The 17,719-nt window shown below is 40.3% G+C and overlaps 1 protein-coding gene and 1 long non-coding RNA gene across 2 annotated transcripts; both read right to left on the bottom strand.

The window, feature by feature from the left end:
- Window positions 1–14,063: 14,063 nt before the first annotated feature.
- On the bottom strand, window positions 14,064–15,784 carry LOC110625305 (ethylene-responsive transcription factor ABI4). The gene has a single exon (XM_021770918.1). It carries the CDS (start codon window positions 15,595–15,597, stop codon window positions 14,599–14,601), a length of 999 nt encoding a protein of 332 aa, XP_021626610.1. The 5' UTR covers window positions 15,598–15,784; the 3' UTR covers window positions 14,064–14,598.
- Window positions 15,785–16,571: 787 nt separating this feature from the next.
- Window positions 16,572–17,429, bottom strand: LOC110623923. The gene is made up of 2 exons (XR_002489347.2): window positions 17,303–17,429; window positions 16,572–17,100 (listed from the first exon to the last, which is right to left on the bottom strand). It is a non-coding gene; the product is annotated as an uncharacterized LOC110623923 (long non-coding RNA).
- Between the last annotated feature and the right edge of the window lie 290 nt (window positions 17,430–17,719).

Raw genomic sequence — 17,719 nt, 5'->3', positions numbered from 1 at the left:
AGTAATGAATTTATGGTCATATAATAGCTAGTGTGGACATGATAAATGTTAATATGTTATATTTAGTACAGTCATGTAAAAGTGTAGTATTGAATGTAATGTAATGATGTTTATGAAAGTTTAGAGTTGTGCTTGACCATAGTAGTATGTCAATCCCTTTCTAGTACATGATCTTAATGTTTAATGATGATTATTGTAAACCAAACTTAATTTATGTTATGTCACCCTATTGGAGCATTGATGAGGACTTCAATGTAACGATCCGAAAATCGGACCGCTACCGGCGCTAGGATCCAGATCGGCTTAAGGCCGCCGGGACCCGTAGCAAGCCTGACATGTAACCTGTAAACCTGTTTAATCCCATACATGATCAACAATCATACATAAAAATTAAAACTTTTCTTTCATTCATTCCTCATACACCAAACTCAACCTGTGCATGCACTAAAACATAATCATAAACTTGACCCCTCTGTGAGATCTCATCAATGCCCCAATGGGCAATATACATGTGTTGAGTTGGCTAACATCTATATCATCAAATATCTAAGATCATGCATCAACAAGGGATTACAATGAACTATGGTCAAGCATAATTCTAAACCTCAATATCATTACACATAACATAACTATTCAGTTATACATCATCTTACAATTTATCATGTCCACTATCTATCTATTACAAACATAAGACTTTACTCTTCTTGACTTCTCTGTCTAGCCCGTACCTGCAATCCTGGGGGATTAGGGAAAAGGGGTGAGCTACTAGAGCCCAGTGAGCAGAATAATAGAAAACAACATTTAAAAATCTCATGCTGTAACAGCCCGCTTACCGGACCATCACCGGCACTAGGATCCAGATCGGCTTAAGGCCGCCGGGACCCGTAGTAAGCCTACTATCAACTGCTGTGTACCTGATAAATCCCATACATGATCAAACTTAAGCTTAAAACTGTTACTTACTCTTTTCTATTTTTTTTTTTTTTCTGCTTGACTTTCTGTATCACTGAAACTTTTCTCAGCAACTAAGCCTGGACTATGCATGCTCTGTCTGTATGCACTCGAAGAGTGATACCTGCTATGGTACCATACAGAAACTACAGAGATAGAGGTACTACCATGCACCAAGCCTAGTTCTCATAACAACATTATCTCAAACATATATAACATAAAAGGATCATGTATAAAGGAATAACAAGCACTAGGGCCAAGCACAATTCTATAACTCAGTACATAACTTACTATTACATCATTATCTCTACATTACATAAACTCTGTACTGTACATCATTATCATGTCCACTACTCTATACTATTACATATGCCTTTTACCCTTGCTATCTCTTTCTCTTTCTCTTCTCTGAGGCCCTGTAAAATGGGGTTAGGGAGAGGGATGAGCTGCTAAAGCCCAGTGAGCGGAATCTATAAAAAATCACATTTCAAACATGCTATCATATGATGCGATCACTGCACAAACATTTCACATCTCGGATTGGACATGATCCCAAAACTCCCTCTGTCAGTGCCCGGCCCCCAAAGGAGCTCACACAGGTCTTTCACTAACTACTCATGGTGCCCGACCCTATAAGGGCTCTCACAGGACTCATCCAAGGTACATGCCCGGCCCCAAAGGAGCTAACACAGGACATACAATAATGACAGACTTATGGGCTATTGAGATCGCCTCGGTCCAATCCACATATACAAGTAATAATGCAATGCATCAACTTGGTGTATACTAATGCAAAACATCCTACATAAACATGGCATTAATGATGCATGAATCATGCTAAAACAGTTCTTAACTTTTAAAATAAAGTTCTGTTCCACTCACCTCTGTGTAACTCTAACTCTGTGGGCCTCCTTGGTCTCTCGGGTCCGTACCTACACAGGTGGACTCAAATGAGGACCAAACTTACTTAAACATAACTCTTACTATCTCCCCAAAACCCCTCTAAAACATCATAGGCATGCATGGAAAAATGGGCAAAAGAAGGCTGGACTGGGCACTTTCGGCGGCTGGTTCGGCGGCCGAAACCTCCCTCCAGAGACGAAACTCATGCATGTTCGGCGGCACCTTCGGCGGCCGAAAGTCTCATCCAGAGACGAAACTCATGCATTTTCGGCGGCCGAACTCCCTCTTTCGGCGGCCGAAAGTCTCTTTCTCACCCAAAAGCCTAGCTTTCGGGGGCAAGGTTTGGCAGCCGAAACTGCCTCCACAAGGGGTTCGGCGGCCGAACCTTGCTTCGGCGGCCGAACCTGGATTCTCCAGAAAGGCAGAATCCGAGCACAACTCATGCTCTCAGCCTCCAAACTCCTAGCAAACACCCATAACATGCAAACCAACACTTCTCAACTAACATATAACATAACTCAAGCATATAGAGGCCTAAAAACTAGTTCAAGCCCCAAAAACAACAACAAAACGCATATGAGCAACATATGCTCAAACTCATGCTTATACCCCAAAACATGCCATAAACCTCTCCAAAACTTCTACAACTTGCTTTAAACATAAGGGGAGGTGAGGATCCATGCTTACCTCTTGAAGAACTAGAGGATTGATGATCCAAGCTTGGAGATGGGGAAAAACTCAATCAAACTCTCCAAGTGCTCAACTTTGCTTCCTTTTGCTCAAATCTCTAAAACAAAGCTCAAAGCAAGTTAAAACATGCAAGATTTGAGGAAAACATGAGAAATCACACCAAGGAGAGCTTGAACCTACCTTTGACCCAAAAACAGAGTGTTTAACACTCAAATCTCGGGCAAAGGGGCTTTTGTAGTGGCCAACCGACCCTTCCTTCGGCGGCCTAACGTGCATGCGAAACCATGCAACTTTCGGCGGCCGAACTTCACCTTCGGCGGCCGAACCTGGCTTTTGTCCCCTTGGCCTTTTCATTTCAAAACTCAATTTTCTTAACTCAAAACATGAGAAAACACTTAAAAACATCTTAAAAACCTTTCTTATACCCTTAGGGCAAGCTCCGACATCCACGAATCCCGACTTCCAACGGAAAATCCGTCGGAACGTAGGAAATTCCGATACCGGGGACTCGCCGGGTATTACATTCTCTCCCCCTTAAGAACATTCGTCCCCGAATGTTCCTCTCTAACTCAAACATACTCCAAACATAACATAAGGCACATAAAGAACAAAAGAAGCTAGAACTAACCTCAAAAGAGATGGGGGTACTGTCGGAGCATAGACTCCCTTGTCTCCCAGGTGCACTCTTCGATATTATGGTGGTTCCAGAGGACTTTTACCATCGGGATCTCTTTGTTCCTTAGCTTTCTGATCTGGGTGTCAATGATCCGTACTGGCTGCTCTACATACGTGAGATCACCTAGGATCTCCACATCTGGTTCGCTGAGAACCTTACTCGGATCTGACACAAACTTCCTTAGCATCGAAACATGGAAGACTGGATGGATTCTTTCCATAGACATAGGCAAATCAAGCTTATACGACACATTTCCGACCTTCTGCAAAATCTCAAAAGGTCCAATGTACCGCGGAGCCAGCTTACCTTTCCTCCCAAAACGAACCACCCCTTTCATTGGAGACACCTTCAACAAGACCAGATCCCCCTCCTCAAACTCTATGTGCTTTCTGCGAACGTCTGCATAGCTCTTCTGCCGACTAACAGCAGTCTTAAGCCTCTCTCTGATGATGGGCACCACCCTGTTTGTGATCTCTACTAACTCAGGCCCTGCTAGGGACCTTTCTCCAACCTCTTCCCAACAAACTGGTGACCTGCACTTCCTCCCATACAGAGCTTCATATGGGGCCATCCCTATGCTAGCATGATGACTATTGTTGTAGGCAAACTCCACTAAGGGTAGATGCTGCCTCCAAGATCCGCCAAAATCTAGCACACACATTCGAAGCATATCTTCTATGGTCTGGATGGTCCTCTCTGACTGTCCGTCAGTCTGTGGATGGAAAGCAGTGCTAAAGTCTAATCTTGTGCCCATAGCCTCTTGCAGACTTCGCCAAAACCTGGAGGTAAACTGGGGTCCTCTGTCAGACACTATAGAAACAGGAGCCCCATGTAACCTCACAACTTCCTCAACATAGACCTGCGCTAGCTTGTCCACAGAGTAGCCACTCCTGACAGGAATGAAGTGAGCAGATTTAGTCAGTCTATCCACAATCACCCATATGGAGTCTAGTCTGTTGGACGTCGCCGGTAACCCCACTACAAAATCCATCGCTATGTTCTCCCATTTCCATTCTGGAATCGGCAGTGGGTTAAGCATTCCAGCCGGCTTCTGGTGCTCTAGCTTCACCCTTTGACATATCTCGCAGGCTGACACAAACTGTGCCACTTCTCTCTTCATTGCTGGCCACCAATACACTCTCTTCAAATCTTGATACATCTTGGTGGCTCCAGGGTGAATGCTATATCTCGCATTATGAGCTTCTCTCATAATGTCTCCTTTCAAACTGATGTCATCTGGTACACATAGTCGATGCCCGTATCGGAGAATCCCTTGGTCGTCGAATCTGAACTCTTCGCTCTTGCCTGACTGAACAGTCCTGGCAATCTTGATCAATGCTGGATCCTCGTGTTGTTTCTGAGCCACTTGCTCCAGAAACACGGGTGTAACTTTCATCTGTGCAATCAAAGCACCTGTACCAGTTAACTCTAACTGTAGCCCTTCCTCAACTAACCTGTAGAAGTCCTTCACCACCGGCCTCCTTTCTGCTGTAATGTGAGATAAACTGCCTAGTGATTTCCGGCTTAAGGCATCGGCTACAACATTTGCCTTTCCCGGATGATACTGGATCCTGCAATCATAATCACTAAGCAATTCTACCCACCGTCTCTGCCTCAAGTTTAACTCTCTCTGACTCAGGATGTGCTGTAGGCTCTTATGATCGGTAAAGATCTCACATTTCACCCCATAGAGGTAATGCCTCCACATCTTGAGTGCAAAGATAACAGCTGCCATCTCAAGATCGTGTGTCGGATAGTTCAGCTCGTGCTTCTTCAGCTGTCTAGAAGCATAAGCTATTACTCTGTCATTCTGCATTAACACACAACCCAATCCCACTCGGGACGCATCACAGAACACTGTGAAGTCTTCATCACTAGTAGGCAGAGCTAACACCGGTGCTGAAGTTAATCTTCTCTTTAACTCTTCAAAGCTCTCTTCACATTGGTCAGACCATGTGACTCTCTGGTTTTTTCTGGTTAATCTGGTCATAGGAGCCGCTATCTTAGAGAAGTCCTGAACGAACCTCCTGTAGTAGCCTGCCAAACCCAAGAAACTCTTGACCTCTGTCACTGTGGTGGGTCTAGGCCAATTGGCTACAGCTTCTATCTTCTTGGGGTCCACTGCTATACCTTGATCTGACACTACATGCCCCAAGAATGAAATGCTCCTTAGCCAGAACTCACACTTGGAGAACTTGGCATATAAACCATGCTCTCTCAAGGTCTGCAGGACTATCCTCAGATGATGGGCATGCTCCTCTGCATTCCTGGAATACACCAAGATATCATCTATGAAGACAATAACAAAGTGATCCAGGTACTCTCTGAAAACTCGGTTCATGAGATCCATGAATGCTGCAGGGGCGTTAGTCAACCCGAACGGCATCACTAAGAACTCATAATGCCCATATCTGGTCCTGAAAGCTGTCTTAGGTACATCCTCTTCCCTGATTCTCAGCTGATGATAGCCCGATCTCAGATCTATCTTAGAAAAACAACCTGCTCCTGCTAGCTGGTCGAATAGATCATCGATCCTGGGTAGAGGATACTTATTCTTGGTAGTGACTTTGTTCAACTGCCTGTAGTCGATACAAAGTCTAAGGGATCCATCCTTTTTCTTGACAAACAACACTGGAGCACCCCAGGGTGAGGTACTTGGACGGATGAAACCCTTATCTACCAACTCCTGTAGCTGCTCTTTCAACTCCTTAAGCTCTGCTGGTGCCATCCTGTAGGGAGGAATAGAGATCGGTCTGGTACCAGGCACTAACTCGATCTCGAACTCTATTTCCCTATCAGGTGGTAGTCCTGGAAGCTCATCTGGAAACACATCTGGGAACTCTCTGACTACGGGCACTGAACTGGGGTCCCTAACCTGACTGTCTAGCTCTCTCACATGAGCTAGATACCCCTGACATCCCCTCCTGAGCAACCTACGAGCCTGTAGGGCTGATATCAGACCTCTAGGTGTGCCCTTCCTGTCTCCTCTGAAGACAAACTCAGATCCATCCTCATCTCTGAACTTCACTACCTTGTCTCTGCAGTCCAAGGTAGCACCATATGCAGATAGCCAATCCATCCCTAGAATGACGTCAAAATCTGTCAACTCTAGAACCACAAGGTCAGCTGGAAGGCATCTACCATCTATAAATACTGGACTATGTCGACAGACTGTCTCTGCCAACGATGGATCACATTTAGGGCCACTAACCCATAGGGGACACGCTAACCCAGACGTCATCAAACCCACTCTCTCTATGGCTCTGGGAGCAACAAAGGAATGCGAAGCACCAGGGTCTAACAAAACATACACCTCAGAACACCCAATGAGGAGATTACCTGACACCACGGTGTTAGAAGTGTTTGCCTCCTGCTGTGTCATCGTGAAAATCCGCGCCGGAGCTGACGGACCTCCACCTCGGGGACCCGCAGATGAAGAGGCTGACCCTCTCCCTCTGCCTCTGCCCTGCGTCATACCTGAAACTGGTGGCTGTGGCATGCTAGCTGGAGCTGTCTGATGGGATGGTGCCGTGAAAGATGCCTGAGGGCACTCACGAGCCATGTGTCCCTCCTGGCCACACCTGTAACATCCTGTAATCCCAAAGCGACAAACTCCTCTGTGCGCTTTCCCGCACCTACTACACACTGGAACCTCTGACCCTGAACTCATGCCACTGCCTAAGCCCAGACCTGCTTTAATCTTATTCCAGAACTTATTCTTCTTCGACTTCTGCGTGGAACCACTCCACTTCTTACCACTGGAAGTTGCTGCACCCTGTGAAGAGGGATCTGACTTACCCCTACCTGGGGTCTTAGAACCAGAAGACTGTGCCGGCTGCTGTTTCACTGTACCCTGTATAATGGCACTAGCCTCCATTCTCCGTGCTAAATCCACCACGGTGTGGAAACTCTCCCTCTCGGCTGCATGGATCAAAGAGGAATACCTGGAATGCAATTTCATAGCATACCTCCTGGCCTTTTTCTGTTCCGTATCATAGGCCTGTCCTGCATACCGCAGCAATTCCAGAAACCTGTCAGTAAACTCATCAATACTCATATCCTCTGTCTGCTTGAGCTGCTCAAACTCAATCATCTTTAGCTCTTTCGAACTATCTGGGAATGCCCATCCGGCAAACTCATTAGCAAACTCCTCCCAAGACATGTCATCCAACCTAGGGTCCACATAGACGCCAAACCACTCCTTCGCCTTCTTACATTTTAAAGTGAACCCTGCCATCTGAATGGCTCTGGTATCATCTGCCCCTAGCTCATCTGCTATCATCTTGACTGCTTTAATGTACTCAAACGGATCATCTCCTGATTGATACTTAGGAGCATCTAACTTTAGGTAATCAGTCATCTTTACCTTGCTCCTCACAGATGGGCCAGGTTGAGGCGTTTGGATAACTGGGGCTTCTGGTTGTACCACTGGTGGTGGTGGGGGAGGTGCAGAACTTTCTGGTGTAGAGTATGCTGGACTGGGGTAAAAAGGCGAGGGTGGATACATGGGATATGGTGGATATGGGGGGTAATACGGTGGATAAGGCATATATGTGGAATATGGGTGAAAACTAGGATAATCCGATGTACCTCCCATCGAATATCCTGGGCCCTGTGGGTAGGGCTGATAGTGGGGTGGATAACCATACCCCGAGGCCTGACCGCCTCCCTGTGATGATCCCACATCCTCCTCCATAGTGCCAACACCTAACCCTCCATCCCTTCTTGGATCCACATCCATCTCTTCCCTTGTATCACTAGATCTTCTTCTCTGCTCTGTCTCCCTCCTGCTTTCATCAAAAGACCTTCTAGGGTCCCTTGATGCTCTTTCTCTGCCTGCCCTTTGGGACATAGCTCTTGGCAAAGCAGGGGGACGCCCTTCCATACCCTCATTCTCGGGCGGAGCTCCAGTCAATCTAGCTGATCGACGGGTTCCTCTCATCTTAGCTTCTGAAAACATAACATACACTTTAGCATCATAGGATCCATGTAACAACATGAACCCGCAACTCATAACATAACATATCATAGCATATCATTAAATGCACATGCATAAAATCATGGCATAACACATCAAGACAGGACTCAACATCCTATCCTAGTGGACATGATCTTCCTATTGTGCTTGCCCTCTAAAACCACCTCCTTCCGATGTGAGATATCTCGAATCCCTGAGCATCTTAGCTCAGCACACCGTACTCTAGAGGCCCTATGCTCTGATACCAATCTGTAACAGCCCGCTTACCGGACCATCACCGGCACTAGGATCCAGATCGGCTTAAGGCCGCCGGGACCCGTAGTAAGCCTACTATCAACTGCTGTGTACCTGATAAATCCCATACATGATCAAACTTAAGCTTAAAACTGTTACTTACTCTTTTCTATTTTTTTTTTTTTCTGCTTGACTTTCTGTATCACTGAAACTTTTCTCAGCAACTAAGCCTGGACTATGCATGCTCTGTCTGTATGCACTCGAAGAGTGATACCTGCTATGGTACCATACAGAAACTACAGAGATAGAGGTACTACCATGCACCAAGCCTAGTTCTCATAACAACATTATCTCAAACATATATAACATAAAAGGATCATGTATAAAGGAATAACAAGCACTAGGGCCAAGCACAATTCTATAACTCAGTACATAACTTACTATTACATCATTATCTCTACATTACATAAACTCTGTACTGTACATCATTATCAGGTACACAGCAGTTGATAGTAGGCTTACTACGGGTCCCGGCGGCCTTAAGCCGATCTGGATCCTAGTGCCGGTGATGGTCCGGTAAGCGGGCTGTTACACATGCCATCATGTAATGCAGCACATCACAACAAATCACATCTCGGATGGTATTGTCACCAATAGTCCTCTACATTCCAAAGTGCCGGGACGTAGAATGGGTACAACCGGTCTTTCTCTTAACATAACATATCATAACATTCCAATGTGCCAGGGACGTAGAATGGGTACAACCTGGTCTTTCTCTTACATAGTGCCAGGGACGTAGAATGGGTACAACCTGGACTTCCATACCATATCATGCCGTAACATCATCATACCATATGAGGACTAAAGGATCATCCAATAACCAATCCACATCAACATCATAAATGCAATGCAACATATTCGTGATTTCTAATGCAAACAACCTAATTCATCACATGGCATTCATGATGCATGAACATGCTCAAAACCTTATATTTTATTTGCTTTAAATCGTAAAGGTTTATTCTACTCACCTCTTGGCTAGCTCTGACAAAGACTGAAGCAGCTAACTCACTGCTGAGGTCCTCGGTTCCTCGGGTCCGAACCTACACAGGTGGACTCAAATGAGGGACCAACAACTAGAACATAACTCTAAAAACATCCCCCAAAGACCCCCTAAAACACCTCAAAACAATCATACAAAACATGCAAAGGAAGGCTGGACAGGGCAGGTTCGGCGGCACCTTCGGCGGCCGAAAGTCCCTCCAGAGCCGAAACCCAGGCAGGTTCGGCGGCACCTTCGGCGGCCGAAAGTCCCAGACAGAGACGAAAGTCTCTTTTCGGGGGCAACTTCGGCAGCCGAAAGGCCTGCCTCCCCAGCCATGTTCGGCGGCCGAAAGTTCCTTCGGCTGCCGAACCTGGTTTCTGCCAAAGGGCAGAAACTTGGCTCCTTTATGCACATTTGCCTCCCACAACTTTCAATCATGCATATAACTCATTCAAATCATGCAAATATACATACATTGGCTCCTAGGGGCTTCAAACTAACTTAAACCCCAACTACAACACACATCAACAACACAAATCCAACATACATTGCTCAAAACATAACATTAACTCAAAAACCTAACTATGAGCTAAACATGCATTCTACCCCATAGATCTTGCATAAAACTTACTTTAAACATGAAATGAGCTTAAGATCGGCTCTTACCTCTTGAAGATCGAGAGAGAGACGTCCTAAACTCGGAGGTGGAAGATTTTGAGTTCTTGAACCTCAAAGCTCCAAAACTTGCTCAAATCTCTTCAAAATGACATAAACCTTGTTAAAACATGAAGGATTGAAGGAAAATCATCAAAAACGAACCATGGAGGAGCAAGAACTCACCGTGGCCGAAAATGGGGAGAAAACTCGCCCGTTTCGGCCATGGAGCTCTTATATAGGGGCTGGCCAGTTCACGTTCGGGGGCCAAACGTGCCCCCACATCTCATGCATGTTCGGCGGCCGAACCTGGTTTCTTTCAAACCAAACTTTCGGAGGCCAAAAGTGCTCCCAAAACCTATCCACGTTCGGCGGCCGAACCTGGTAAAAGTTCCATGGTCTTTTTCATTTGAAAACTCAAATTCATTCTTACTTAAAAATCATTAAAACATGAAAACATTTGTGAAAACATGATTTTACCCTTCTAGAGGTCTCCGACATCCGAGATTCCACCGGACGGTAGGAATTCCGATACCGGAGTCTAGCCGGGTATTACATTCAAGATGGGATTAATGTTTATATTTATGAATAGTGCATGCACAGGTTGAGTTTGGTGATTGATTGGAAAGAAAAGTTCAAATATTTTATGTTTATTATTGATCATGTATGGGATTGAATAGGTTCACAGGATGAATGTTTGGCTTGCTACGGGTCCTGGCGGCCTTAAGCCGATCTGGATCCTAGCGCCGGTAGCGATCCGATTTTCGGGTCGGTACAACAATACAATTTTATTTTCCGATCACATCATATACATTATCAAATATAATTAATATATATTATTGATCATACACTTGTTTTTAAACTACAGTGATAGAAAATTAGAATATATATTAATTTAGATTAAATTAAAATAAATCGATATATGATAAAATTAAGAAATTAATAATAATAATAATAATAATAATAATAATAATAATAATATATATAAATTATTTTTTTAATATTTATATATTTTAATTTTAGGAGAAATAAAAAAAAACCTTAATTTTTAAAAAAAAATTCACAATTGCACCATAAACTTTAAAATTTACCAATTAAACCCTCATCTTTTAATTTCTAACTAATTGCACTTTAAACTTGGCCGACATGGCCATAGTAATTTGATTACAAAAATAATTTCTAAGGGAGAATTTAACAGTAGGGTGTAATTAAAATAAGTATAAAAGTGTGGAATTTAATTGACAAACCATAAAAAAATTAGGGTGCAATTGCAAAAGTGGAAAAATGATAGAATTTTTTTTTATTTTTTATCATTAACTCTAAATTTGATTACAAATCAAATACATCATTTACCTCTAATTTCTTTCTAATTTAAGGCTTAACACACAACCCTATTAAAATTATAACTATCAAACATGTTACTCAAATATTTTTCTAACCATGCATTTAAATTGATATGTTATAAAAAATTAGAGTCGCATTTTTATTAATTTAAATTTTTTATAAGTGCTCGATTCTATAATTAGTATCGGAGTTAATATTATGAGTTCAAATCCTATTAAATACTGGAAATGATTTATTGACTAGATAGATCAACATCCTAGTCGTCACGTTTGCTTAAAATTATGGGGCTTAGATCGCTCGCTATATAGAATATATAAGAGTTGTGTTTTAGCTAATAATTTAACTCTTTGACACTTTTGATATGATGGTAAATGCACTGCACAATTTTATAATAATTCGTGAATTTTATAAATTAAATCTATTAAATTTTTTAATTTTATAAAACTGTAACAAAAAATAAAAAAGTGTAATAAAAATTAAATAATTATAATTTTGTGCAGTGTAAAAATTAAATGTTAACATGTATTGCTAACTGATTTTTTGTGTAGATATAAAATCAAAATGATACATTCAATATTACCTTAATTATATCTTTTAACTTTGCAGTGTAAATATATTTTGACATGATCCAATCAAGGGCGTAGAATCCAAGAAAATATTGACATATTTTTAACAAAATGCAAAAGGTATTCTCAAAGCAGTATCTTTGTAGTCAGGTGTTCTGCTTTTCTAAGATCATGTTTGGTCGGTCTTGTTTAGTTTTTGTAGCCTTATAATGTATTTTTATAAATAAAAAAGTGTTTCACTATCCTGAGGTTAAGCTTTTTTATTTTATCGGATTTTTATTGGCTTTCCTGTTTGAGGCACCTTCTATATAGTTTTTTTAATAAATTTAAAATTATATTAAGCATAGCATAAGATTTATCTCATTTCAAAAATTAAAAATGTCTAAAATTTTTATAAAAATCGCATTAGTTTATTTTAAATTAATATGAAATTCAATAGAGAGCTGTGTTTTTTAGTGCTCCATCTCTAGAGATCATATACCAAGCTTAGAAGCCAATAACAGTAACCCTTAAAGATTTGTGAAGCTGTAGCGCTCTAAGCATCATTCTTCTCTTAGGTGGTTCCATGGTAGTTCCCTCATCTTTAGCATGATAATGTTGTTCGTGACATCTCTATTTTTCTCAATCAGTCAAGCTCCACCACTCTTCATTGCTGGCTCTTTTACCTCTTCAAGGCCTTTGATATGCATGCATGTGGGATTTTAGAGTTTCTTGTATTGGACTATTGGGTTTTTCTATAGGTTTCCGTTATATGTTTTTCTTGTACCAGGCCTTATACGGTTTATGCTAGCAATGAAAAATCTTCACTTTTAATAAATTTTTTTTTTTAAAAACAAAAGAAAAACAAAAATTTAAAGAAAGTATAAAAAATAATGTCAGAATTTGTGATGTCTTTATAAACCTCTGACAAAAAGATGTTTCTAATAGCAAAAATAACCAAGAGATTGTGTGGAAGTTTGAACAATTGATGAACACCCACTAGAAGAGTTGTCCCCCAATTGCCAAACCAATATTCATACCCAAATTCACTTCCTTCTAAATGTGAGACAACTCAATTTCTCAGTTCCATAGGAGAAGAGATCTCATCCATAATGAGATTAAGGCTCTCACTTTGGAGAGATACGCTCACCATTACAACATTTAATTTAATTTAATTATTGTTAGTGTTTTCTATTTTAATTCATTTTCAATTATTAAATAAAAAGAAAAAAATCTGAACCACTCATTTTGAAAGTTTTTTTTTTCAACTGAGCCCACTGATATTGACACGTCATCACCCCGTACAGAATCAATAGCACAAAACATTGTGACATTCCACCAATCGACCAGTTGGGTTGATGCTACACAACAAAATCTTTTTTTTTTTTTTTTTTTTGATAAATACACAACACAATCTTAGTATAGGGTGACCACTATCGGGCTTTAGATCGAAATCTCAAAATTAAAACGTTTTGACCACTTCATAAAATTTTGATTTGATTTAGTTTAAAATATAAAGATATCTAACCTTTAGATTCGATTTGAATTTTTTCTTAGACTGAACCAACCAAAACTCTTTTTTTTTTAATCAAAAAGAAAATTATATTTTAAAAGTGTAAAAATATAAATTATGAAATAACCAATCCGGTATAGTATTTAAATAAACAAATAGAAAAAAAACAAATTGGAATGAAGAAAGAAAAGTTGTGAACTAACTAGGTTCGTACACATAGTTTCTTGGATTTCAAAAAAATTTAAAAACAAAAAGTTACTAAAATTAGAATTCTAATTTTCTGCATGCATTGCCAGACAGAAATGGTAAATCCACACCACGCATATGCACAAAGCTTCTCCTCCCATGACCTTAATGAAATTAATTAATGTAGAGAAACGTTCAAATGGAGATGCAATTAATGTGAAAAGAAAATAACAAAGTTGATGGAAACACCCGTAACAAATGAGAAACATAAAAAAGAAAATTCTTGAAAATTTGTCATTAATTATTCAACGTGGATGAATATCGGAAACAGCTATACTTCTGCTTTTCTAACAATTTGCTTAATTTCTCAGTCCAACAATTCCAGTGGCTAAGCCAAACCCTAACTCTTGAAAATAAATTCTTCTCCTCTCCAAACTCCATTATCAAAAATCTAAAATCTTACTAATCAATTACCTACTAAATAAATGTAGAAGCAAACTTAAGAGAAGCAATTTAATTATAACTGACCTTGAGAGATCCTTCTGAACCAACAATGGATAAATGAAACATGCCATTTCTGACCTCTCTTTTTGCGACCATCTTTGTTGAATCAACAATCTTTAATCACTTTCTTCTTTTGAAATTCTTCATCTCAAATGGGAATCAATCAAATCCAGACTGTACCCATATCCCACAAATTAAATTTTCTACAATAAGTAAGCGAGAAGAGAGATAAATTTTCTCAATCCAGACTGTACATGCCCAAACGAATAGCTAATAATGGTAAAGAAGATCAATTTCAAACTTCCAAACACGCCTTATACTTGTTTTCTAGCATTTTTTCAAGTGCAAATTTTTATACGCATCACCATCAAGAACTCATAGATCAAATAACGAAGGATCCTCATAGTCCCAAATGCTAGGTGGCGGGTATTCATCAATTGCCAAAGGCCACACCGATGGAGATCCAGGTCCGACATGCATGACCGGATCCTGGCCCGCGGGTGCAATAACAGGTTGAGTATTACTAGATAGAGATAAACTAGAACCCACCGAGCCCACCAACGAACTGATATCCTCGTACAAACCACCACCACCTAGTTCTTGTTGCTGTTGTTGATGATGATAACGATTATGATCGTCATAGTCATAGTTAAGATTTTGATACGAGGTTATTGGAAGGGTACTGCAGGAGTCGCCAAAATTACACACATCAGGAAGTGGGTTTTGATGGTGTAACATAAGTTGTTCTTGTGGATTCTGTACTATGTTGCTAGGACATAGCACGCCCGACCCAACCACGTTAGGGTGATGATGATGATTGAAAACCCCGTAAGGATCCAACCCAGATGCGGCCGAGGCAGCAGCAGGAGCCACCGTCAACGCTGGAGAAGGCATTGAAGCAGAAAGAGAGAAAGTGAAGCCGAAGCCGGAAGGACGAGGAAGCAAGGGACGAAGAGTCTGAGTAGAGGAAGAGTGTGAGCCGCGGGAGGATGAAGAAGAGGATTGAGCTGAGGAGAAATTCGAGGGTTGCAAATTGAGCTGCGCTCTAGAGCCATAGAGGATAATAGCGGCGCGGTCATAAGCTCGTGCTGCATCCTCAGCAGTAGAAAAAGTTCCGAGCCACTTACGAGTTCGCTTTCTTGGCTCACGAATCTCAGCTACCCATTTGCCCCAGCTTCGTTGCCGAACTCCCCTGTATCTAAACTTACTGTTATCTGGCCCTCCTCTTCCCTTGCACTTCCTACTATTATCACTGCTGCTATTATTACTAGTATCACTGTTAGTGTCACTAGTTGTGGCGATTGTGATTGAGGGGGCGGCGGGGGCGGTGGTGGTGGTGGTTTGGGGAGGATGATGGAGAGAGGAGTCGTCCATGAAAAAGGTGGAGCCTTTAAGGCTTTAAAACCGAGGTCTGTCGTTGATCTATGTTAGGAGACTGGTGGGTTTTTTGAATGTCACGTCTAGAACTGGTGGAATAGGGCGGTGGGGCATATTTATACAGTAAATATATAGAGAGAAGGGAAGAAAGCGATTGCTGCGCGGTGAAGCAAACAGACCAAACAGAAACGGGTGCACATTACTTTGGGAATTTGGAATCATATTATTATTTTATTAAGAAAGTATATAAAATTTTATATTGTTTTCACTAATATACCCTCTACCATACTGCTCATTTATTAAATTATTTTTAGAATTACTTGATTTTACTTTTTTCAAAGAATGTCAAATAATAGTATATTATGAAGCTAATAAAAAAAATTTTAATATCAATTAAAAATTTATTAAGTTCTAATTTATTGGCAATAAAATAAATTTGAAAACAAAGAAATGAAATTTGAATTTAAATCAAAATAAAATAAAATAAATAAAGAAAAACAAAATTGATGGAAGATGCAAGATTATATTTGTGAATTATTAGATTTAGTGTCCACTAAAAATTAAAGGGATGTAAAAAAATTAAATATTTATTCTTCTAATATTTTTACTTATTTTAAAAAATTATCCAAATTGTTATTATGTAGGGACAAAATTAAATTAATTTATAATTTATTACCTTTAACCAATGAGAACGACGATACATGATAGCTCATTTCAAGACTTAATAAAAAAAGAAGAATTATAGATAACTGTCTCATTTCATCAGCAAACATTTCATCTCGTTCAGGTTTTCCAGAATCATCAACAAAAAGTTAACACCCAGTTTGGATATTCTTTTTTTATTGGAGAAAATAAAATAAAAGAGTAATATTTATTTAAATTGAAAAAAAAAATAAATGAAAGTAAAGAAAGGAAATAAGTGAAAATTACGATAAATTTATGATTTTTTTTTTTTTTGAAAGGTCAATGGATTCTAAGAGAAATATATTACAGGGGCTCAAGCTGGTCCAAAACCATAACAATCAGAAGCCTGTCCTGTCCAGTTATAAGAAAACTTTTCAAGCCTAAAAGACCCAGAAACGTCCCTAGGCTAACTGAGTCAACCCAGACAGGAAAACGAGTGCCCGGCCATCAATCATATTGTTGTAGCGTTGTTGCACTTTCATCTCCAGTAAGTATATCCTCAGAAGCAAATATAATCATAAAAAAATGCCAAAAAATCATCTCGTAGAAGACACGCAACAGTATAAAGTTGCTAAATTTTTCAGAAACTCACAAGCTCCAGCGTTCTTCCTGCAAACATATTAAGAGCAACCTTGGATACAACCACGGGATCTCTATAACAGCAACAACAATGATGGAGATGGATCGACTTTTTGGCAGCCGTTTTATGCCTTTAGGGACTATAATCTATGCGAGTCATCACTGGCAAAACTCAACGCCCTTCTTCATCATTGCTGGTTGACGGCGAAGGATGGAATGAGATCTAACTCCTGAAACCTGCAAAAACATAGAGCGGTAAACACACAACGCAAGACCAATAAAAGAATAAAAATAGCAAAAAATGCAAGCCATAAAATTTATCCCTCATTTGAAACCTCGATTGCCACAAAAACTAAGCAAAAACCTATATCTACAACCCTCCCCACGCTCGATGATGGAAAGGAAGCCCACGGCCATGCAGGAGGAGGCCCTCCCCTACCTGGCGGTACAGGAAGTTCGATGTGCATGACAAAATGGGAGCATAAAACTCAAGAAATTAAAAGGAACCGTGTCCTGAAGAAAATTCTCTCTCTTAAAGAACAAGAGAGAGAAGGGCTGCATCTTACTACGACGTCATAATACATCTGACCCATACTAATATAACTCATCATTTGATTTAAAGTGCAACTATCGAAATTCAAATCACTAAGATGGCATAGGAGATCTATGTAATAATTTGCCAATTAAATATATAAAAAGGGAAAATTATTATGCTATTTATGGTTATGAAAATTTTATTAATTAATTATTTAATTTTAAAAAATATATTTAATATTTTTAATATTTTTAATTTTTTAATTATGTTTTTCAATCCACATGAAAAAATAAATAGGCCTATCATTTTTAGATGGAGGAA

The sequence above is a fragment of the Manihot esculenta genome, chromosome 10, assembly GCF_001659605.2.
Source record: "Manihot esculenta cultivar AM560-2 chromosome 10, M.esculenta_v8, whole genome shotgun sequence".
Lineage (NCBI taxonomy): Eukaryota > Viridiplantae > Streptophyta > Magnoliopsida > Malpighiales > Euphorbiaceae > Manihot > Manihot esculenta.
This window is presented reverse-complemented; position numbering and strand designations above follow the sequence as displayed.

What these genes read in the sequence shown, in the direction of transcription:
- LOC110625305 (XM_021770918.1), bottom strand. Translation starts at nt 15,597, where the DNA reads ATGGACGACTCCTCTCTCCATCATCCTCCCCAAACCACCACCACCACC.